The following is a 25,021-nucleotide window of genomic DNA, read 5'->3' as shown; positions in this document are numbered from 1 at the left end:
AACAGAGCTGGCTAAAATGTTAGTGAGACATTTGAGGAAATATAAAACACTGAAATGGCTGTTCTTTAAAGCTGTACTGTCTAAAAAATACCACAAGCTATAACAGGTTTTAATTTAATACATCTGGAATATTATATCTGTCCGGATGTACCGTATCCCAACAGGTTTACAGAAACAATGCAATAAAGTCAAACGTGTTTCAGAGCTAGATGAAAGCACGAAACAACTAGCATAAAATTAAATCATGTGTTGTTTGTCAAGATTTTCAATTTGTCTTTAAAAAACTAAGCTGAGCTCTGGCTTTGGAGATTCACAAATGTATCTTTTCAGCCCAAATCAGAGCGCATTGGATCAGTATGTGACGGTGTGCCCTGCTCCCATTCCATCCTCACTGTTACAGCCAGGACCACAAGTCTCGCCTTATTTACATTAGTTAGTCATTCCCACCACCTGTCTAGCATGGATGCACATTACAAGCCCTGATCTCCTTCCTGTCCTTACAGCTGGACAGCTGAGCAGTCCTGAACCTCTGCTTCACCGTCATCAGTCGCTCCTGAATACCTCCACCGCACATTTTGGTGCATTCTGTCCAACTTGACCATGGTTTCATTTTACAACCTGAAGAAAGTTCAGAAAAGAGACACAAAGCCATCAGAATATTGTAATTTTCAGGTTCCTAATGGCAATGATGGAAACAAAGATCTTTACCTGGATGGTCAGTGGTGCCCTCAGCATTGCCTTGTTTGCTCCTCCTCTTCTCACGCTGATCCCTGCGCCATTTCTTCTCGTCACTGATGCCTTGTCCTCTGCTGCACTTCCTTATCTTACACTTCTTTCTCTGAATGGTTTCAGCACAAGAGTCTCCTCCAAACTGAGGCTCCATCACTACCATACGTGTCCTGATCGTGTGGCCCTTTCCACACGATTTATTGCACTCCGACCACTCAGTCCACTCTGACATGACGCAGTGCACGGCTGAGGAGATATGAACAAAGGCAGATCAAAAAACAGAAAGACTTAGAAAAACACCAGAGAGCAGATACAACGTCAACATAAAATGGAAGTAATGAGATTCTTTCTGTTCACCTATTAAATAGCATGTTTTTTCATAGGTTTGTAGCTTGTGTTGTAATAATAAATTCCTACCAAAATGTATACAAAATAGAGTTTGCAGCAGTGGCATTTAATGCTCGTGTAATTTTTCACAAATGATGCAGCATAGTCATAAATGTGCAAAGGTGAGGCAAATATTTCAAAGCAGATTATTCTGTTTACAACCTGTTTTGGCCTTTACAAGGTTTTATTATGGTATATGTTTTTAACAGTAGCACATGAGAAAAAGATGGCAGAGAAACAAGTTATGGTTTTAGTTTCGAGTAACTGAAGAAACCCTGCAAGTGTTGGAAAATAGCTTTAATACAAGGGGTGCAAATAATAATAATAAGGGAATATATTCCCTTTCCATAACAAGGCACCAATGGATGGTAATTTTGGTCATTTTAACCAACAACGTCTTATTTTATTTCCATGCTAGCAGCTGTAGACTTTCCTCAACAGTGCACATGTGGATCCGGTGTTTGTTTCCTACTTACGACACTCTGGTAGCATGCACTTCTCCACCTGCTCCAATTCCTCGCTACACTCTCCTAGTTCCACAGGCGACTTCAGCGTACGCTGTCGTGTCCTTAAACCTTTCCCGCAGGTCACACTGCAGTCACTCCAGTCAGACCAAAGTGTCAGCATACAGGGGATTGTGTCTACACACAAAAACAAACAACTAAACATCTACTAACAACAGAATGATCTAAAATATCAACCATCCCGACTGATGTCAGCATATCTGTGTCCGCTTACGACATTCAGGCATCATACACTTCTCCACCTCCAGCACCTCTGCCCCACAGATAGAGCCGTCAGCAGGAGGCGTCTTCACTAAACGCTCTCTCCTCTTCATGCCAAGACCACAAGTGGCACTGCAGAGATCCCATTCACCCCACTCTGTAACCAGGCAACTGCTGGGTGCTAAGGGCAGAGTGGAAAACACTGGGTAACACATTCAGAGGTGAAATCATTGAGATCTGGATGTTGAATAAAATATACAGTTCTCACACCATATAGAACGGCATATTAAGAGGTGAGAAAATAATAAAGTATGGTATTTATTCATTGGGAAGTGTATTTGTATTTGTTTCAGTACTCACGTTACTGTAATTGAGTTGCTTTTATGAGTACTTGTACTTTTTTGAGTATATTTATAAACTCAAATGTTACTTAAGTTGGTTTCAAAAGAAGTAAAGCAATTTGTTACATTTTTACACCCAACTGTTATTGAGTATTTTTATTTATTGTTTTAAAATAATCAACGGACATTGTAAAACTATAAAAAATAAAATGACCAGACAACAATCAGATGCATCACATCATAGCCGCCCAACCAGATTAAACATACTGCACGGCGCCAAAACAGCATTGAATGCCAGTTATTCTCTGAGTTTTAGAGTTCATAAATGTAGCTATACTTAGTACCTGGTAATTTTATTATTTTGAATTCAATTCATTGGTGTTATTTTATTTCATTTTTAAAAATTGTACATTTGACATACCTTTGATTTTATTTTGAAATTAATTAATTGGTGTTATTCTATTTAAAAGTTAAACAATTCCAATTGTGCATTATTATCAATTCTTAAGTTTCTACACAAGATGTTTACTGTATGCAAGGGAGATTTATGACCAAAAATAAAGTTATTGATCTACTTTTTACTTATACTTGAGTATTTTATGTATGACTTACTTGTACTTGAGTAGAATATATCAGTACTCTTTACACCTCTGTTTACACATTACTCAGACAACCTAATAAACATGTAATTACCATATACTATTACAGTCAAATATATGGTAATGCACCGGAAAATGTAGGATGTAGGATACGCATTAAACACACCATCTTAGAAAATAGCCTTGGACATTCTAACAGTGACATGCTACTAAACTACTATCAAACCTGAGGGTCAATGTTTTATTCTTTTGTGTCTGTTGTACACATTATTTACATATTTTATTTGGTTTGGAATAAAGTATCACACGATTGAGAAATGAAACTCACAACATTCCTCATTGACTGCACAGTTCTCTGTCTCTTCGGTTGGCAAAGTGCAGACTGAGCCGTCATCGGGGAACTGTTTAACGTAACGCTCCCTGGACCGTGTTCCCATCCCACAGGACATACTACAGGGAGACCATGTGATCCACTCTGACATCATGCAAGTGGAAGAATCTAAGGAAGCAGACGGAATCAAACAATGCAGAGGAATAAAAATCAAAGTTAAGCTTGTTTTTAAACAATCAAACTATCCATTTAGACAGTGGTTCCCGAACCTTTTCTGTTTTTGTTTAACAATTCAGGTAAAAACAGAGTAAAAATACAAAGTCATGAAGAAAATCATAAATAGTACAGAAGGATTAAAAAATAAGGCTAAAACTGATAAACGTAAAAATCATTTAAATGACGGTAAACAAAAAATATCAAAAACGTTTTAAATTCAAATAAATAAACTATATACAATGATGCACTAATACTATATGTACAATAACACAATACCAGGTATTGTGTACATCGCAGATGTCAAACTCGAGAACCAGGGGCCAAATTTCTCCCACAGGAGAAAGTAAATACAACATTAATCATTGTGTAAATGACTAAATAATTCAGTTTTACATGTTTGCCCCCTAATATCAAAAATTCAATGAAACTCCACAATATTTGCAGGCACTAACAATTTTCCCATGTTTATATCCCTTGATGGCAGTCAATTTTAATCGCAAATTCCAAAAATAACCCTCCATTCTGCTAAAACCTGCAGTCTTAAACAATCCCTCAGGATTGTTCCAATATTACACAAATATTGGTCACCAAATCAATGAGCTTCGATGACGACAGCTATTGCTTGGATATTGTTGGTACCTTACTAGATATCATTTATACGTGTAAGTGCAAACTAGGACACAATAACGTTGACGTTGGTTTTCCCAACGCAAAAGCTGCAGCCCACCTCAGATGAAACTGCTCCATATTTGGCCCCTGAATCATAATGAGCTAGACACACACCCCTGGTATTCTCTTGTCTTGAATCTGGCTGCTCCACAGATGGATGCCTCAGGAGGCCTCATCATTGCTTCAGAAATGATGTAAAGGTTGCTGTCAGAGGAACGTCTAGTCAGCTCATAATTTACAGTCAAATCAGAAAGTTAACTACAAGTACCAAAATTTGCTCCTGGAAAATAACAATATATATCGCTTTCAATTCATGCTAAGAATGTTAAACTGAAGAATACATTTGAAATGATTTAGCAACAGGGGACATTTTTATAATCTATTCAAAATTTATTCTGACTTGTGACTTATTTTGAAATGTCAGATTTAATTTTATTTAAAAGTACAATTTAATCAATTGAAAAAGAAAAAAAAAAATGTTTATTTTTTTATTCATTAAGACTTTTTTCTTTCATAGATTATCTTTTCCTTTGTCCATTAAGTATCATTGTGTCTTGTTGACATCATTAAATTGAAGTAGCAATAAATAACTTCCATCACCGGTCTGAAGGGAAATGAATGTTATTGATCAACTCTAATGGCCAAATCATGTTTGTCCGTGAAAACGGTAATCATCAATCACTTTCATTTTCATTCTATGAGAGGCTTTATGTGTTTATGGGGATGAAGTTTTTATGTAAAAGTAATGAAGTTTAGTAAATATTTGAGATTAGAGCACATTAGATACTGCATAAACCCAAAGCATGAACATAAAAATATAAAAGGAATTGACCAAACATTTGTCAGTGACAAATGTTTGGTCAATTATTTTTCTGATAAAAAAAAAAAATATTATAAGACTTGTTTTAGACTCCTTTCTTTCATTTATGCCCTTATTAAACAAGGCCCACATCATAGGGTTAAATGGTTCATAAAAAGGCTCAGTGGATGCACATTTGTTATGAAAAATGTAATTGCTGAGAGCTTTCCTTTTCTCCCAGTAGTACTCACCCTCATCACTGCATCCAGGCCCCATACAAGGCTCAAAATCCTGAGTGTGTGGGCAAGGGACGCTGAGGTCCAGCTGGGCCTTCAGCATTCGTTGTCTCATCCGCTTCCCCTTTTCACACGTGGCCGAGCTGCAAGCGGACCATGGAGACCAGTTTGAGTAGATGCACGTCTCTGGAGTATCATCTTCAAAATCAAAAAAACAAACAGAAGCATTTTAAAATCCTGCATGCACTAAGTTGTTGTTTGTTTTTTACTCAATGAATCAGATAACAGGAAACTGACCTTCATCCTTCTCCTCCTGGGCTATATCTGCTACAATGTCGTCTACGTTGTCGGGCACAATGTTGCACTGTTCACCCTGTGAGCACACACAGCCGTTTACAGTGTATAGCTATAATTACATAACTATATAATACTGCTTTCTCCTAACATGTTTGCAAACATTTTTCAAATACACCACAGCTGCCTCTAGGTGCCAGTGGAGAACTGCTCAAATATAATGCACTCCTGGGTTAAAGCTATTTTACCTGCCAATAACTGATTTATATAGCAGCTGTTTAAAATGATAGCAAGTTACTTCAAATTTTAAGACAGCAACAATAACAGTTAATTCATTTTTTTTTATTTGTTTTTTTGTTTATTCAGTTTTTCTAATTCTGTCTTATAGTTTTATATTTTTGCACTATTATCTATGTTGGTATTTATTTTTGTTTCTTACTGTCTGCTCTTTTTTATATAGTGTTGCTGAGACAACTGAATTTACCCTCTGTGGATCAATAAAGGTCTATTCTATTCTATTCTATTCTATTTAAAATCTGAGCATCCAGATCTTATAAATGAGGCAAATATTGACTGGATTCAGCAGAAGTATGAATGCAACTAAATGTTACGTTAAATAAGATGAGAGCTACACATATTTACAGCTACAAATAAAAGTTAAACAAGGGTAAAGGGATATTATGATCAGTAATCATTTAACAATTTTGGACATACAACTTCCCCATCAGTCAATGTTTTACAATTAGTAGGATAGGATTTTGTTCCCAGTAATAGCTGAGGATACAGAAACTGCTCGCGCATGCCAATCGGACATGAGTGTTGTTTATTGTGAGAAAAAGAAGCAATGACTCTGAGTCTGTAGTGTCCTTTCCAGTAATATACACACTCCTCTAATATTTCAAGTTTTACAGTAGTTAGTTACATTATAAAAGCTGTCAGAAAAGTTACTAATATGACCTCCCAATTTAAGAAATCACCAACTTTGAAATAAAGTAACCACAAAGCGTTTAAGAAAGACATATGTACCTTTCTTGCAATGCGTTCAATGATCACTCTGGCCACAAGCGTGATAGCGCCTCCCTCAGGATCATAAAACGGACTTTGTGGATGATCCAAACTGGTCAGGGGTCGAATCTTATCTTGAGGCACAGTGGGCTTATTTGGAGACTAAAAAAGAAAAGTATACACACCATTTATGTCTAGGTTAGAATAGAAAAGTTAACACACTCACTACGCAAAAAAAACATTAAATGGTTGATTGTTTAGTGATCTGCTTTACTCCAACTTCAATAATGTGATGAGAAAAATAAAAAAAAGCAGTTGAAACTGTTCCTGATTAGGGAATGTTGTGATTTGACTTACTAATGTTCAGCATTAGCTCACAGATTGTTGTTTCCTTGTCGAGTGCCTTATGTGTCAGACACCGGATTTCTATTCAGAAATGCCTCTGAATTCTTAATACTTTCTTTATGCTGCGTTCAGACCGGACGCGGTGCAAAATGTTTGTGGGCCAGATTACATACAAAGTCAATGGGATAGACATGGTAAGAGGCAAATTATTCTCCTGTTGGTCGGCGCAGTTTGATTCGCGGGGCAAGAATGTTGGCAGCAGCATACGTGCTCTCGTTTTTCTGTGACATTCGTCATTTGCTTGAGAGTTGAAAATATTTAAATCCAGCGAATGTTTCGTGTAACGTTCAGGTGCAAAAGCCAATCAGCGTCCTTGTTGTCAATGACGTCAGGCCGTCAACGGAGAAACCAGTCTTTTCACTCTTTAGCAAGGAGGAGAAAATAATCGTGGCGGTGTGTGACCACCCGGAGTTCTACGACACGGTCAGTTTTTTTACTGGGACCGGACCAGGAAGGATTTGGTGCAACTCCTGAACTGATTTTTCAATCCGGTGTGAACACAGCATAAGGCCTCATTCACCTGACATATACACATCTTATTTTCAAATATTTAAAATAATTCTGGACTTATCAGTAACTATAAAACACATACAAGGTTTTTATTTTTTGCTAAAATTTAGTTGATCAAATTGTCAAGATTTGAGATTTTTGCATGTTGTACTTTGAAAGAGTGGCAGACACATCGTTTATGTCAGTCAAATGTATTTAAAAGAAAATGAAAAAAAACAAAAAAAGAATGCTCTTCAACTGTTCAACCTCATGCCTTTTAAAACTGATTTTTATGGTCTTGGTTTTGTCTTGGTCTCGGCTTGTCTCGGTTTCGGTCTTTATTCAACTCCCAAAAGTCATGGTCACGTTTTGGTCTCAATGCATTCGTTCTGGTCTCGGGCAAGTCATGGTCTCAGATATTGTGGTCTTGAGCACAACGCTAATGTAACAGAAAGGCAACCATTCACCCAGCGTAGGCTGAGATAATGTTATAGCACCCCTTAACCATAAACAGGATAGGCAGATGGAGAAAATAACTGGATGGAAGAGTCTAAAGTCAATGAGCAGCTTTGAAGAGAACATTAAAGAGTAGTAGAGAGGAAAGAGGCTTTTATTAGTCAACATTAAAGGTTCAACGGCAGAGGGTTGAGGGGAGTCCATTTGCAGTAGAACACCACCAACTTCTCATGCAAACCCACACACACACACACACACACACACACACACACACACACACACACACACGGCCACTAGCGAAATGGAAGTCAAGCCAATGCGCAATGAGCAGTTAAGCTTTAGTAGCAGGAGGGATATGAGGAGAAAGGTAATGACTGACCACTAATTAAAAGCTACGCTAAAAGTGATGGGAGAAAGAATGGATCTCATTACAGGCCTGTGCCTTTAACGGCTTCATATAATGGAGCCTAAGCATGCACATGCACGCACACTAACACATGAGCGCGCACACACACACACACACACACACACACACAGAGGTACTTGAATGATATCACAGAGGCATATTATTCTGAATTTGACTATTTTTTTTTTTGTTTAAATTTAAACTTTGTGGAAATAACCTGAGAACAAAAAACTCTTTAAGATCACCTAAAGCTTTTACATATGTAGCCACTAAATCTAATTAATCATGTTGGGACATTGGTTGGAGACACTACAGTAGAAGGTATCGATGAATAACGACTATTGTTTTAGGACAGTGGTTCCCAAATGGTGGTGTGCCGTGAGGCAAGTCAGGGTGTGCTGTGGGATTTTGTGGTGATCTGCCTGAGTGCTCAGAGCGCGTAATGCTGGGTGCATGTGCTGCTCCAAGCGCATGCTGGCATGCGCTCATACTGCTCTGTGTGTGTGCATGTTTCTCTGCGGCGCACCTCAACAGGTGAGCCCAATAGCACTGATGAGAAAGTCACCCTATAAACGGCCTTTGGCTGTGTGCAGCAGAGCTGAGAACACCAGAAACGTGCACTGGACAATACTCATGGGAAAAGGACTGAAACCAAAAGGGCTACCGTTGAGCTCTTAATGACTGGACTGGTAAAATGTGATCTCATCATTGTATAATTCATTTGCTCAATTCATTTGATGGGTTAATTAAGTTGTTTATATGAGAAGAGGAAAATTGTTTAAAATTTGCTCAGCAGCAGCAGGTTTCACCTGGTTCTGGCTTGGAGTGTGTCCGATTCTGGGCTTAGTCTGTCTTTCGCTGGGTTTTCAGCGCATTTGACTGGTTTTGAAGCTGGTTTCACTGTCCGTTCAGAATCAGCAGGGTTCTACTGGTTGTGGCTTGTGAAAGGCCTGGATGGTCCAGCTCATGCAGGCTCTGTGGTTGTTAGTAGGTTCAGTGGTTCAGTTCTGCAGCAGTTATAACAGAGGCGTTTCTCTGGAACGCGCAAGTTTTAGTGAAAATCTAATAAGCTTAAGAGGTTACAAAGAAAATATAAACGTACAACAAAAATAAAAGTACACCGCGGTGGGCATCTCAGCGGGCAGCACCAAAATCCAATAATTTAAATTTTCCGCTTCGATTTTATCGTGGTTTAAGCGTTACTATTGGTCGGTTTTTCGGGAGCCAATCAGATTGCTTTGGTTGGATCATGGGTTGTCTGTTTTCATGTGGGTGTTTTCTTATGAGTTTGAATGGAAACTTCTTTGGAAAAAGAAATATGTAAATAATTCAGAACACAGTTAGAATGTAACCTTCAAAGCGAGATGAGAGCATAGATCATATTTTTCTGGACAGTCTAACACTAAACATGATACACTGTTTGCAATTTTACAAGGAGAAATTCCTTAAAACACTTAAACCGTACTTTACTGTATCCTAAAGGTTTCGTGTGAATACAGAGCTAAGGACGCTTTGTAGAAAATACATTTCAACATTGCATCAAAGATTTTGAGTTCACTCTTAGTCATTGTTTTTCTTGTTAATTCTTGGAGCAGACACAACAAAGAAACGTTTTCCATGTGATTCACCCAAGTGGGTCAGGAAGCATAAGCCTGAGTTTGCCTCAGAAAAAGAAAAATTCATGTAGGCTCCTTGTTCTCAGTCTCGAGAGTGAGATAAGGGAGGGGGAAAAAAGCACATGGTTAAATTCACCGTCCTGTGGTTAAAAATTGAGCAGTGGTATCAGCCACAAACATGGTCTCCTACACTTGGAAAAAAAGAGAGAGAACGCAATAATTCGCTGTTTCCACGGTTGCACAGGCGGGAATTATAAGACTGTGACAAAGGCTGTAGGACAACATTAAAACAGAGAAACAGCGAGAGGGAAAATGGAGCGCTTTCTTGTACGGTTGCCCGTGGCTCAGGTGATATTGTACATGATATGGGTGGTACAGTAACACGTGTTATAAAGGCTATTTTGCACAATAGGTGTGCCTTCAGATTTTTACTTGCTTTGGGCACAAAACGTTTTGGAACCACTGTTTAAGGACATGGTGTTTGAAAGCATAAGTGAACAGTTAAAAAAAAAATTAAGTGGTAGAGAAAAGAAATTCACAGCTGTTGTGTGGATGTTAAATGCTTTTCTAACTTTTTTGCACCTTGCCAAATACCCCTGCCTGCACTCAACCCAGAATTATTCTAAGAACAACACATACATGTTTATATTGTGGAAGGTAGCTGGAGTAAGAGGATGAGGAATTTAACTCAGACCTTCTTGCTTTGAGGGAGAAGCACTAACCACTGCAAAGCCCCAATTTGAAGAGATGAAAACAATTTTAATGAAGAGTTTTAATATTTTTACTCACAGTTAAGTAATACAGCATAATTTAAAGATGCAAAAGCTGTGATATGAGGTAAATGAAGAGAAAAGAGACGGATATCTGAACAAAAAGGGAATGCTATGTTTGTATGATTGATGAAACGATGTAAAAGATTTTTTGATTAAAGCAAAATAATTTCCCAAAAACTCACTGCTTAGGGAGCATTACTTGTTAATGGTACATCAATTTTGCTGCAACAATTGTTTTTTTTGTATACATTAACATTTATATGATAGTATTTACTTCATCTTAGGGCTCTCCCAATGACACTTTTGAACAGACCTATGAACAAACACTCAATAATGTTCACAATAGATTTACACATAGAACAAAAACAACTCCATCTAATCTTTTGTAGCATTATATTTGGTCAAGTTAGAGAAAATATTTACCTCATACGACACCCCACTATCAGTCCCAGCATCCCAGGGAATCATATCCTGGACTACCCTCTGCACCCAGCCACACTCTTTAGTGCACAAGTCCTCCGCAGACAGACCAACGTTCCAGTCTGGACTGGGACCCAGCATGGTTAGGAAGGACATGAGGTGACGAGTTCGATCCACAGAGAATTCAGCCGAGGGAGCAGCTCGCCTGGGTGGAGAGGTAAGAAGCAAGAGATCTTTTACAAAGTTTAGCGAGAGAGAACAAAACAAGTGTTTGCTGAAAACTACAAACAATCATTCAAGCTTAAGAAGGGTTTACAATTGTAGGATATTTCAAAGAGACTTGGTGAACAAAAACGTTTGCAGTTTTCATGTAACAATGAGAAGGTTTTTCAATTCCTGTTCTAAAAACTCTGTGTTGAAATGGTTTAATGCTAAAGTTTAATGAGTTATAGAACATCTCAATAAAAAACAAACTTATAATTAGTCAATGCAAACTTGACCAGAATAAAAATCGATCAGTTTTTTTCAGATTATATTTGCATCCATGCGCAATAAAAATACACTCAAATAAAACAACATCTAGTAAGTACAAAACAAGTATAAAAAATACAAAATGTGCAGACAAATTTCTATCTAAATAATTTCTCACTTTTGCTATATACTGAATTAGCAACATTAGCCATCTAGAATTCAATAATATCTAAAAAAAAGGAAAAGACAAGGAAACCTGCGAGCAAGGAAGAGAAAGAAAACTACTGCTTTACACACTAAAGTATTATATTATTATAGACAGTATTTTCCATGTATTAAAACAAAAATGTTACCACAAAGTTTAGATAATGTATTCAATGTGTTTGGGGTAATTTTCCTAAATATTTTGCTAACACTGTGAAGGTTGTTTGCCTAAGGGGTTAAGCAATGCCACAACTGTTAGGTACTGTACCTGTAAACTAATATAATTAAGATCATTAAACTACAGTATATGACTGAGAGAATATACAACAAAGCCTGTCTGTCCACTATATTTTTAGAAGACACAAAACATTCTTAAATTATTGCTGAGAGCAAAGATAATATAAAGTCTGGGTAAAAATATTAAACCATTTTAAATATTAATATCTCATAAATACATTTAAAGTGTTCATTCTATTCTGCTTTTCTTCTAAGGCAGTCACATTTTTTTCTTTGCCCCTGCTATCCTCCCTATCTTCCCCAGCTGTTTGTTTTGTCTGCTGTCTTGTGGATCTAATAGGAGACTTTCTTTGCATTCATCCGAAAACCAAAATTATGGAATTTGTCAGCTGGTCTCTTAATGCTATTGATCAAATTTTCTCAATGAGAAGACCAGGCCAAGGTGAGCCTGCGTGTCCAGATGGAACGTTTGCAGCCAGATACACAATAGATTCCTGGAACAAATGGAAGGTTGTGTGCCTGTCATCACTCTCAGTGGAGGATATATACATGATTGGAATCATGGTAGCAGGGATGCTGTTGATTGGCGTTGGCAGCTTTCGGATCTATCGTAAAGTCTGTATTATGTAGGAAGGTGTTTTGGGAAGGCTTCCAGTCATCTCTGAAGGATGGGGCAGAGCACTGAACTCTCAGACTGTCACAATGAACAAACTCAAAAGTAAGTAGGATGCTACTTTGGAACGTCTGCATGGAATCGAGTTGATCTTGGAGAGGATGGAGAGGATGTATGCTTGGCCAATTGCCATTTGATGCCACATTATTGGATTATTATTGAGACCAGAGACTCTAATGCTACTGAAAGAATGCTGGCCTGGAACTAAAACAAATCATTATCACCCTTTGGCCTCCCCCCCTCCTCTCCCCATTTGCCATCTGGACTGTCGTCTTCTGAACCAGGCCTATAAAGGCCACATAACATCTGTCTGTTTCAGAGAAGAGAACAAAGGTTCTATTTTGTCTACACCTTCACCGCACTCCATCTGCCCCCCCTCCCCTCCAGCTCAGGAAGGTGTCTGTGGAGGAGCACCGAGAGATGCTGCACGCCCACGCCCCCCAGCGGCTGGATATCCTCTCCCCCTCTTCACCCTGCCCCCATCCCCTATACCCCGCCCCTGGATCCACCACCCACCCATACCTGCCCACGTGCTATATGGTTATTGTGACTGTTTTCTTTGACTGTGTTTTGCTTAATCTATGTATGCTGAGAGGTTTTTTCTCTTTACTCTCCATGAGGGAATTCAGTACAAAATCTGCCTTTCCCCCCCTCACCTCTCCTTATGTTGTTTTCCCTTTCTCATCTAAATAAGGGCGCCGCCCTTGTGGTGAACCACAGTTCTCCTGCTCCTGTGCTGCCATGTGATAAATGTTGTGATTGTCGTTTTATGTTTTCTTGGATGGGATAAAACTGAAATATAATTTTGTTGCTCTTTAACATGTGCACTGACAAAATAAACTCATCATCATCATCATCATCATCATCATCATCATCTTCATCATCACAAAGCACTCTTCACTTCACATTATTCCAAAGTCATTCTGATGAAAAAACAATATATGCTTCTTCTCTCATGACTGGTCTACAATTTTGCCTTTATAACTGAGCAACCTCAATATTATGTCACTTTGCATTATTACATTGTTGCCAGTTTACTTTATGAGCAATTGATTATAATATATATACAAAAGCCTGACTTTAATGACCATCAAGTTATCTTTGTTTAATTGAATGTCACTACAAAAAAATCCAGATAGTGACTCTAGATAAGAAGATTTGTGTTAAAACAAATCAAATTGTGAAAAATCTCAGGAATGAAACAAAAACAAATGAAACTATATTTTACTCAGCACAACAGAAGCTTAATAAAGAAACATATTTTTGGTTCATGTAGAAGACTATCCACTTAATTAATCTTTACCTGGCCAGAATAATGTTATGGCAAAATTATTAGTTATGCTTAATAATACATTTACTCATATATTTTAATCCTTAAGCCTTGGGTTGTAACTTTCCATTGTGTTATGTTTCATGTCTTCAACTTTGCTTCTAGCCCTGGGTCAGGCCATCTCTTCAAAAGCACATGATGTCTTCCCAAAACAATCTCACAAGGTCGAAACGCACAAGCACCCTCTGTGTACGCACTCACATGCCTACACACACTCACATAGTCACACATACACACCCCATACACATCCATTCACACACACAAACACAAAAACGCACACACCTCCACTCCCATGACAACCAGCAGATACCAGAACTGGCTGTTTTGACCCAAAGAAGAAACTGTCTCTTTTCACTCTCTCCTATCACCTCCACCCTGTACTCTTTATCTCCTGGGGGGAGGAGGGAGGGGGACGGAGGGGGAATATACGTGTTGAGTTAGAACTGTGTTTCACTCTGTCTTCGGATCGTCCACCCGGGCGGTCACTAATTTTGTCCATCTTTGTACTCTTTTTTACTTAGTTTTATAATAAACCTTTTTTAAAAAAGCATCAATGCCTCGCCTGGACTCCATCACTCAACCAGAGCAATAAATCATGTCTCCAAATGAGGTCAACCGCAAAATTGCCATGACAATAAATGCAGATTAAGTCTTGCCCTTCGTTACTCTGCAAAACTGGAATTGTAATAAGGCTCTTTATGCTCTTGAGGACAAGCAGTCTAGCTTAGTTTGGCCACTGCAAAGTGAAAACTGTAAGTCAGAGGTTTATCCCAGGGGGCATTCCAGACTTTAAAGTACATGGAAAGGGTAACTGACCGAAAGGTAGAGACAGAAAAAGGCTGGTAGCAACTACAGATAGCATTAGTCTCCCAGCATGATCCCTGTTAACTGCCTCAGTACTTCCCAAATATCACTGGATATTAAAAGTGTATGAATGAATGATAATGTATACCTGTACAACGATAATCTGTGTACCCTTCACTCTTTGGTTATTCTGTTTTAAAACAAAATAAAAATAACAAATAAACAGTGTGGTTATTTTGTTTTACTGACTTAAAACCAAAACAGAATTATAGAAAAATCAAAAACCAGACAAGCAGCATTTTTCTGTTTTAAAATAAAATCTTGTGTGTGTGATATTTGAATATTTACGGAGAAACTATGGACGAGAGCTTCATGTTTTAAGATCACCACACAGAGGGGACCCACAGATGGGGGAGGACTTTTATTGTGCTGCATTTGATAAAATGATATTGTAGTATGTTGTCCACCTCACACCAATGGTAAAGAGGCGTAATTTGTGTGTCGATGACATTTCATTAAAGAGTCATACTCTGAATCTGTGAGTATTGTGCCAACTTTATAATGGCATTACAGTCCAAATAGTATCCAAATAAACAAACAACTACAGATTTTTTTGAGGGAACTGACGACAGCTGTCAACACACACGGAAGTTGATCACAAGAAACGAGATACACCAGTAGAGTCATTACACCACCTCTGGTTCCTTTAATCACATATGTCAATTTTTTTGTTTTGATTTATTTATTTATTAATAACGTTTCAATTCACCAGTTCATCAGTAATGTGACTTGTGCGTTGCTCCTTTTTATGTCCGCGAGTAAAAGTTCTCGTCCAAAGTTTTCCTGTAAATATCCAAATATGAAATTTCTTTAAGTTTTTTTAATATTTGCTGCATTTTACCCCCAAAAAATTGGGTAGCATACTATTTGAGTATGTAGGAACATCTTGTTTCAATTGAGTGGAATTATGCATGACTATGGGTGTGTTTTCTTTCTTACCTGCTTTCAGACATTGAAGTATAACAGTTTAAAGTCATTGTCTAAAGATAAATCATTACGTCATATTAAATTATAGGTAAAAAAAAATGACAGACAGAAAGGCAAACAAAACAAGGACAGCACTATAAAAACAATCAACTCAAATGAAGGTTAATATCCCCTGTTTATATTAGTTCCGAGAAGCTCAGAATTTCCACAATCCTCATTAGCTGCGTTCACATATTAACCACCAAACAGTGAGGTATTAGGTTTGCTTTTGGAAAGAAGCTTGACAGGAGAGTGGGAGTTTGGAGAGAACATTAAGCCACATTGCGTGGCAGAAAGGTAAAAAAAAACCCAACTGTCAAGTAAATATTTTAATCCTGTAAAAAAAAAAGTTTACATAGAGGGGGTGGACTAATGAAAAGAAGTTTGGAGTAAAAACTTAAAAGGGCAAATGTGTTAAAATGTGTAGTTTAGAAAGGATGTGGGAGGAAATAGTGTGACAAACAGTGACAATGTTTTGGCAAAAACTGTGTAAAAGCTCAGACACTAAAGCTTCATCATGGTATTAGTGTACATGGATATAGACATTTTATGTGAGTATCTTTTCCATTTACTGACAATAAAGGAAATCAAAACTCGAAAAAACAGTTTTCATAAGCATCGATATATGTCACTGTGAGACATGCAGAATGTCAATTCCTACGTACTGACAGTGACATCATTCCCAGTATTTGCATCTCAAAGTCTCAGTATCTAATGTGAAGCTTTCATGCTACAACAAAGTGAGATGATTGCTGAATGTCTCAGATACATCAGAAAGACAAAAAAAGAGTGAATAGAAAATCAAATACTTTCTTATTTTATACTGTATTGAACACAGGCATCTAATTACCACCAAAACACCCCTCACAGTTAGCAATTGTTTTTCGTGAACTGATTGAGCTGAAATTTGGTAGGTATAATCTATGGATGTGTACGCAACCAAATCATTGACACATTCTCAGCTCAGCCAAAACAAAAAAAATAAAACATTCCCTCGAACTTGGCCACTGGTACCATTGAACAACATTTCCTTTCGATGCCTGACCTTGGCATTCACCCAAAGTCATACTGAAGGTCAAGAACTCCTCAGAAAATGTGAACAAAGTGAGACCTCGAAGCTCTCAAAACAACGTCAAAAAAAAAAAAAAACTTTTTTCCCTATAACCTGGCCACAAATTGAGATACAGTGCTCAGACTGGAACCATTGAATAACATTTCCTTTCAGTGTATGACCTTGACCTTCACTCAAGTTCATATTTAAGGCCAAGGTTAGGGCTGCTCAATTAATCGAAATTCGATTACGATTTCAATTATTTGCACCCAACGAATACAAAAATAACATAATCATATGTTATATGTTATATGTTTTATTTGCTAAATAAAACAAACCCAAGATTTCGGACATCTACAAATAATAAAGCTTGAAACACACACTGAGCATAGCGTCAGTTCAGACAGGCCGCGGACGTCAAGCCAGCCACACCTCCAATCAACCAGCGGCCAAGATTGGCTCCCTATTGGTCAAAGCATACAGGAAGCACTACTTAAACCGCGACAGCTGCCTCTTACCTCCTCAGCAACAGCAAGCATCTCGCAACCCACCTCCTCCCCAACTCCTCCAGGTCAGTATGTATCCAACTAACTGGGTGTCCTTTTTTGTCATTAACATATGCTCCGATCTGTTCCAGGGGGTTTCTGCTAACCGCTCTCCTTGCTTTAGCCTTTAGCCAGGGCTCAGTGAAGGTCAGGGAGGAGTGTACTCCCTACCTCCGGCTTTCCACGTAAGCTTGTGGAAAGGGCAAGGAGGTCCCGGAACAGACCCATACCTCCAAATATACGATTGCATGCATATCCATGTAAAGCGCTTAAAGCCGCTATATAAATCCGAATGCGCAATCATTTTGACTAAAGTTATTAATACTAACTTTGAGTTGTTTAATCCATGCACATGGAAGCTCCTCCCCTCCGCCTCACCCCTCTCAAAGCCAAAGCTAGCCTGCAGGCCAACACGAGGAAAGTTGTTGCAAGTGGTGTTGAAACATGGCAGGAGAAACGCAGCAAAAACGTTTGGTAAACAAGTGGCAAGTTAAATTCTCTTATATGGAAACTTTGTGTTTGATGATGAAAACCAAGAGCATAGACACATCATGTGCAAGAAGTGTTTTGTTTTGTGCAAAAGTGAACATACTTTATTTTATTGTTTAAAGGATTTTATTCATGTTTAAAGAATATATTTTATGGGGGTTTTTTTGTACAAAAAATAAATAACTTTTTGGATGACAAATAATCGTTTGAATAATCGGGATTTCAATTATGACTAAAATAAACGCGATTATAATTTTTTCTATAATCAAGCAGCCCTACCAAGGTCAGTCTCCTGTTTTTTTTTTGCATTATTACTTTCAATTTCATTAGTAAAAACAACAAATTTGTCAACAGATCCAGATACAGGTTGTCATTTTTGCCAATTTTCAATTACCAAATACGTATTTGCCTTGCGAATACAGGTCTTGCCTAGTTTTGATTTGGTTTTAAAATGGAATAACCAAAGAACGAAGGGTACACCGATTTATAATGTTTATTTTTAGTTGAAATTTCATAATCATAATAATGATAATGAAAATGATCTTGATTAGAACATGAACTAAAACTACAAGGGTCAGTCTTAGTCCCACACCAAGTGTGAGATGACTGGAAATGACAAAAACTATAGAAATAAATATATTCAGCAGGCATCAAACATTGTTTCATTCCACTTATTTACAAAATTAAATTATTTTAAGTGTGTGTTATCAGTCATTAATTCCATCATTATGTTCTATGTTGCTTTTACATAGTAAAAAGCAAAATGTTGTAGTCGGACAAAGGGGGTACTTGGATTCAGGAATAAGAGAAAGGGGTTGAGCCAAACAAGTTTGAGAACCACTGATTTAGATAGCATGATAACATTGTGCTACCTGTACCAGACTATGCTTCAGGAAGAACATAGGGTAGTATAAAACTTTAACTTTTTCTCAATTCCTTCCAAAATATTTATTTTTTGATTCAGTATGCTTTTGTGTAATTATTTATTTTTTTATTAATTTTGCTTTAAATTTGGGAAATCTATATATAAAATAATAAACAAACAAACAGCATCAGCAGGGAGGATGGATGAACTACCTTCAAGCTTCATTGTGAGGGTACATTCTTTGTTACTGAATAAAAAAAAAAATTTAAAAAAAAACTTGTCAACACTCCACACTGTTTTAGGTAATTAAAAGCACTCCTACATGTATAGAGGATAATCACCGTGTGAAACAATTGGTTGTACACAGCACTCTGTGAGCTAATTAGTTCTATTGAATATGAGTGCTTTAGTTCTTGGCCATGTTCGTCCCTTTAGAGCCTAAGCTCACAAAGGCTCAGTGTTTGAGAAAACACAGTTCATGCCTTTTTACAAGCTTTGTTCTTCTATTCAAGAAAAAAAAAAAGATAAAATAGGCTTTTGTTCTTCTCAAGAAAAGGAAAATGTTAGTATATGATTAAGTCTTAATAATTTTTCTTAGCCAGCGGTTTCATGCTTCTTTCAACCTCTTTTTGTTTGGGTTTTCACAAATAAAGCACAGTCCAGCTTTAATTTACAGCATGGCAATAAAATAAGCTCCAATAGCATTTAATGAACTTGTCTGCTTTGCAGGTTACCCACAGCTTTTTCACATTGAGATTGTAAGATGTGCTGATAACTCTACTTAGGAAGACACTGAAAAGAGCCCATGAATGTGTGTACATCTATTAAACAGAATAACTAATAACTCCAAAGTGCTATATAAATCTAATGCATTATTATTCATAACTCTAGCTGACATTTTTCTCTTTGTGTCATGTCCCGGAGTCTGTGGAGGGTTTATTTTTCAAATTTATGCTAGCTAGGTTTGGTTTTGTGTTAACTTTTCCATCTAAAGTTTACTATATGTTGTACATTCAGTTTGTTTCAAAGAAACCAGAACTCTTTTTGAATGGTGTTTTTATTGCTTCTGTTAGTCATACTTTATTAGGTTTTTGGTAGGTGACATGTTCTATTTGTTCATCGTTTTGTCTTTGTGGGTTGTTAATGGATTCCTGTCCGTGTATTCACTCCATGTCCTGTCAGTGTGTTTGTGTGAGAGATTGAGGAGTTCCTCTCCTCCCACTCAGGTCTGCATCTGGGACCTCACCAGTTGAAAAAGGTGACAAAGTGTCAATGTATAGAAAAAAACATTTTAAAAAATCTTTATTTACAGCAAAAAAGCCAGTAATCGTTAAACGAATGAAGCACTTAAATATAATTTTTGATCCTATCAATATATATCTATATATTGGGTGTGTTTTGGGTAAATATGGGCGGGGAATGTCTGTCCATCAGTTGTATCTGCTTGTCCAAAATGTTCCCAAAATAGGTAATGGAAAACAGGAGCAGCTTTGTACAGAAACTGTCCTATTGATCTGTTGATGCCATTGATCTGAGTTATTGCAGCAACAGAAAAATCAGTCTGCAGCAACTGAAGATGATACTGAGCATCATCTAGCAGGTCTTGAGCTGTCTTGAGTAGCGCTTTGTCCAAACCTTGTGCCATCGCTGCGTAAATGACGCAGCTGGTCAGCTGATTCTGGCCTGACGCTCCTTACCATCAACGCGACACGAGAGTTTGAGTCAAAACTTGGAGAGAAAGATACAGTAGGACACAGCTGCTGGTGCGTCCGGTGCGACATCCGTCTACGAATGTCCGTGCACAGCATCCTCTGCACCGCAGCGTGCACACTGAACTACAGCTGTTTTTCTCCCTCACACACATTTTACTCTGCTTTTTCTTTCAGTTGCAGTTAATATTGACTATTGTTTTATTTGAATTATTTTCTTATATACTTATACTAGAAAGGTTAACTGGAGCCTATTTTTTTTTCTTGGCTGTGTCAATATTTACTTTAGCCATGATCTCTGTGTGTGAGTTTGCACCTGCCTGTTGGTCATACTACTTTCGGCGCAGAAACAGTCAATACAAACAGTTCCAGGTTTGATGAATTACGTTGTGTCCAATGCATTAATTAATTTGCATTTACCCCTCCCATTTTTTTGCTCCCCTTATTAGATCCACCTACTTTACATATTAATCAGAGTGAAACGCACTAAATAGATTGTGGGCGCATTGTGACGTGCAGTCCTGATTCCCTGGGGTTTGTACCCCTTATTAGCACACGTTTTAATACACCTAAACCTTTAGTGAATCCGCTACCAAATGTAGTGAGGTACGACAGGTAAATGGGCTGGTTAACGATCATCCAGATTAGGTGTGGAAAACAAAAACCAAGGCCAACAAAAGAAAAGTAAAGCAGAAACTTTTTCAGTTAAGGACAAAAGTTCCCAAACACAAATGCATTATGCAATGTTCCTTAGTCTGGGTAAAACAGGTGTGGGTGAGTCAGTGTTAATTTTAACCTTAAAATTTTGAATGTTTTAGTCATAGTCTTTTGACTAAAAGACATTTTAGTTTTAGTCAAAATGTAGTCATCGGGACTATTTTAGTTACAGTCTAGTTGTAGTCAACTAAATGACATTACAATTTTCATCGACTAATTCTGTTACAGATATAGTTGACTAAAGTAAGAAGCAAAATAGTTTATGCATTTTTTAAAGCTTGCCATTGGTCAATCTGATATGGAGAAGTACTACCACATGATCACATGAGTTCTGATTAGATTTTGTCCCATGTGACAAAATCATAGTTTAGTTTTTATTAGTTGACAAAAATATAAATATATTTTGATATAGTTTTGGCCAACGTGTCATAGATTAGTTGTCATTTAAAAAAAAGTTTAGTCGACAAAAACTATGACTCAACCTTTTAGTTGACAAAATTAACAATAGGGTGAGGAGGGTTGATGATAGCTCCAAACTTTGCAGCCCTCTGGGTTTCAGACTAGCAGGTTTCTGATTAATGTGCCCGACTACACCTCGTTTTTCAGGACGCCTCAGACTGATGCACACATTTTTATGTTCGGGGCAGGATTTGTAACTGTAAACTAGCAAATGATACCTGTGGGCAAATCTTCTGTTCTGCAGTCTGTTGTGAGCCACATAAATACTTTATTTTCAGCAACAAAGACACGTTGTGAAACAATACATACGGCAAGAGCGATCACACTTTTGCATGTGCAGAAAGCTGTTTTAGAAAAACCATTGCAAAAATGTGTGTTTCTTTGGGGTTTTTTTGTAGGTGTTCATTTTCAGGAGATGATAGATAAGTGGTAAAATGGGCTCACATGCAGAATTATACACAATCACTTGTTTTAGCTGTATGGGATATCTTACACATTAAGTGGCTGCCAGGCCGGCCATTGTGCTTTCATTTTGATGACTGTCAGGACCTCATCACCCTGCAAGACAGAAATAGATGAACAAAGACAAGCGTTATCCAATCAGGTGGATTATTTGAGAGCTTTATGTTGCCTACAGTTGTATATTACTTGTGAATGAATAAAGAGGCTCAGAAGAAGCCATTTTTCCTCTGCACATTTCATTATCAGTGCATAACAACAATGTCTGGTAAAATGAGCAAACATAGATGGAAAGAAAAATGGCATACACAAAGAAATGTCTATCTTTCATCATTCTATTATGAATGTTTGCGATGTTGCATTGACTGCTTCAAACAGTGATCAAAAACAGCTTGTATTACAATATACTAGAAGTCACTGACATGAAATCATAACTTATGACTTGATATTTGTTGTGTAAACCTGCTGTTGTTTCGTTTGCTGTGATTTAATGAAATGTTCTACATTTATTTATTAAGTGTGCATGGGTGCAGTCAAATCTGAATTAGTTTTTGTCTCTATATTTGTTTAGAAATGAAAAGTTGTATTCGTCATATGATAAGAACGACGGAACAAATAAACAGATGGGTTTAACCTAAAAGCTCAAATTCCTGCCAAAGTGAGGTTTTATTGTTACAGCATGTCTGCTCTTGGGTCACAAATGTTTTTAAAAAATCCCCTCGAATGCAAATTGCTATTTTGTGAATAATCAGTTCCATTAAGAACTGAAAAGTGCCAAAACACTGCTTTCTCAGCTAAAACAGATTCATTAAATTGTTGTTGCAATAGGTAAAATGTCAACATTTTCATCTTATGTTTGAGGTTATTGAATTTTATTGCAGCAAATCTGACAGCCTGGTAATAGGCTCAGCAGGATGATCCTAGTTTTAGACACCATGTTGTTACTGGCTGTGTCCCTGCTAATGATCCACCCATTATATACTTTATGCTTATACATCCTCATACAGAGATATGTGCTTAAGACTTGAGGACAATGCACACACACCTCATTTTTTTCAAATATTATGTACAATACAGTGACACAATCATAAAAAAAATAGAATATGACAAATGCAGACATGAGAACATCAGAATGCCACAATGGTTCAGCTTCTCGGCCCATTTCACATTTGTTCCTCAGCACAAACTAAACATCACTTAAGAAGTTGTTGTTTTGAGAGAAATAGGGATAACAAGCAGTTAAAAAAAGAGTCATTTGCAAGAAGGACCCATTCATATCAGTTTTTCTCAGCAGACGATGACATCATTTACGGTATTTTAAAATGTACAAACAGTATTGGCAACATTATGACTACTAACAAGGCAAACCTTTTGTATATATCATCTGCAAAAAAATGCTGAGGATGTTCTACGAGTCTGTGGTGGCGAGTGAGATCCTCTATGCTATGTTGTTTGCTGGGGGAGCAGGCCTGACAGCTTTTTGATTCTGTATATATCTGTAGTATATTCATACGTTTGAAATATTATTTATTTAATTTACTTTTTCATTTTTTCTCCTGTAATGAGTAGGGATGTAACGATTCACTCAACTCCCGATGCGATTCGATTCACAATACTGGGTTCACGATACGATTCTCTCACGATTTATTTTACAAAATGGGACTGTAGAAAATATTGTATTATTTTCCTTTTATTTTTCATTGTCAAAAGAATTCCTTGATAAACTATTCAAAACAATGCAATTTAACTAAAAATAAATCTTGAATGAAATAAATAAAGTTATAATACAAATGAAAATGAAGCCTATTAATTTAAATTCTGGTTCTATAATAAACAATGCAAAACTGCATAATAGTTCTTTTTCTTTTTAAAAGTGCAACTGAAAATGTATTTTATGCCTAAACAATTGGACTTTAAAAAAAAAAAAAAAACTGTGATTACACTGATTTACGTCATATTTGTTTGGACCAGCAGAGGGCGCTGGTAATACAGTGGTCGGTTGGCATGCAGATATCTTGCAGTGAAGAAGAGAAGCTATGCTAGGAGACAGAGCTAATAGAAAAACGTAATATTACAGATATTCTGTCGGTGCTAAAGGGGTAATGAATCATTTATTAACATATTTAAGAGTAGAAGGCAGCCAGAAAGAAAGTATTAGCAGACTCCGCCCGCCTCCTACACTTGTGGATACCCTCTGCTGGTTAAAAAAAGGTACTGCGATTCAATTTTCAAAAATTCGATATCAACCGTGATACCTATGAATCGATTTTTAACTGCCTTACGATTAATCGTTACATCCCTAGTAATGAGTGTACTTGTATTTAATCCTTATTTAATTAACAGTATTTTACTTCATTGTGTAGATTTTCTTTTTTCTTTCTTTCTTTAGCGTTTATTCTTTTCACTTGTAATATTTCTCGACCCTCTGTGACTAAAGTAATTTCTCTCTGGGATAAATAAAGTACTTCTGATCCTGATTCTGATCACACTTGTTAGTGGAAGTGCTGTATTATTTTGCAGATGAAAGCGCAAATTGTCATGAAAGCATTTGGACATTCCCATATTGATCCCCCAGTGCTCTCTGCAAGGGCAGCTGGTTTGGTGCATTTGTCACTATACAGCAAACGTGGTCCAAAGAGGGAAAAAAGGCGAACAATTAACCGTCACTGGTATAGCTGTACATAGGAAAAGCTGTCCAATGTGATTTTATTCAACAGACACACAACAGCAACTCAAATCCATAAAGAATTCAATGCAAGCTCAGATAGGAGAAGTTCAAGATACACAAGGTCTGCAGATCCGTCAGACTGCACATGCATAATCAATGTGTGAGAATATTGATAGCTTTCATTTTCACTTTGCTATTATTGAGTTAGTAGGAATCTCTAAAAATCTGATTAAAAATAATGAATTAGATGTAATCCAATATTCCTCAGTACTAATTACAACCAGACTTTGTAGCTCTACACACACTCTTAATGAAGTCTAAAAATTAATTTCACAGATGTCTGTGTTCAGTCCACAGGCTATGCAGTAGCTCGAGGCAAATGGAGTAGAGCCACAGGAGACGGCCGATTTTTTTTTAA

At 37.2% G+C, this 25,021-nt stretch overlaps 1 protein-coding gene across 4 annotated transcripts in view; it reads right to left on the bottom strand.

Annotated features, from left to right (window-relative positions):
* Positions 1–256: 256 nt before the first annotated feature.
* The window catches only part of spon1a (spondin 1a), an 85,466-nt gene continuing 60,701 nt past the window's right edge, over positions 257–25,021 (bottom strand). For all 4 annotated transcript variants that reach the window (XM_028442223.1, XM_028442224.1, XM_028442226.1 and 1 more), the window contains 10 exons: positions 21,970–22,034; positions 10,900–11,101; positions 6,353–6,493; positions 5,330–5,405; positions 5,048–5,230; positions 3,110–3,280; positions 1,855–2,022; positions 1,593–1,757; positions 709–975; positions 257–618 (listed from right to left, as the gene is read on the bottom strand). In XM_028442223.1, the coding sequence (XP_028298024.1) occupies positions 455–618; positions 709–975; positions 1,593–1,757; positions 1,855–2,022; positions 3,110–3,280; positions 5,048–5,230; positions 5,330–5,405; positions 6,353–6,493; positions 10,900–11,101; positions 21,970–22,034 (1,602 nt within the window). In that variant the 3' untranslated portion in view covers positions 257–454. The remainder of the gene's footprint in view (positions 619–708; positions 976–1,592; positions 1,758–1,854; positions 2,023–3,109; positions 3,281–5,047; positions 5,231–5,329; positions 5,406–6,352; positions 6,494–10,899; positions 11,102–21,969; positions 22,035–25,021) is intronic.

The sequence above is a fragment of the Gouania willdenowi genome, chromosome 3 (genome assembly GCF_900634775.1).
Source record: "Gouania willdenowi chromosome 3, fGouWil2.1, whole genome shotgun sequence".
Lineage (NCBI taxonomy): Eukaryota > Metazoa > Chordata > Actinopteri > Blenniiformes > Gobiesocidae > Gouania > Gouania willdenowi.
Note: the sequence above shows the minus strand (reverse complement) of the source record. Positions and strands in the feature narration are given on the sequence as shown.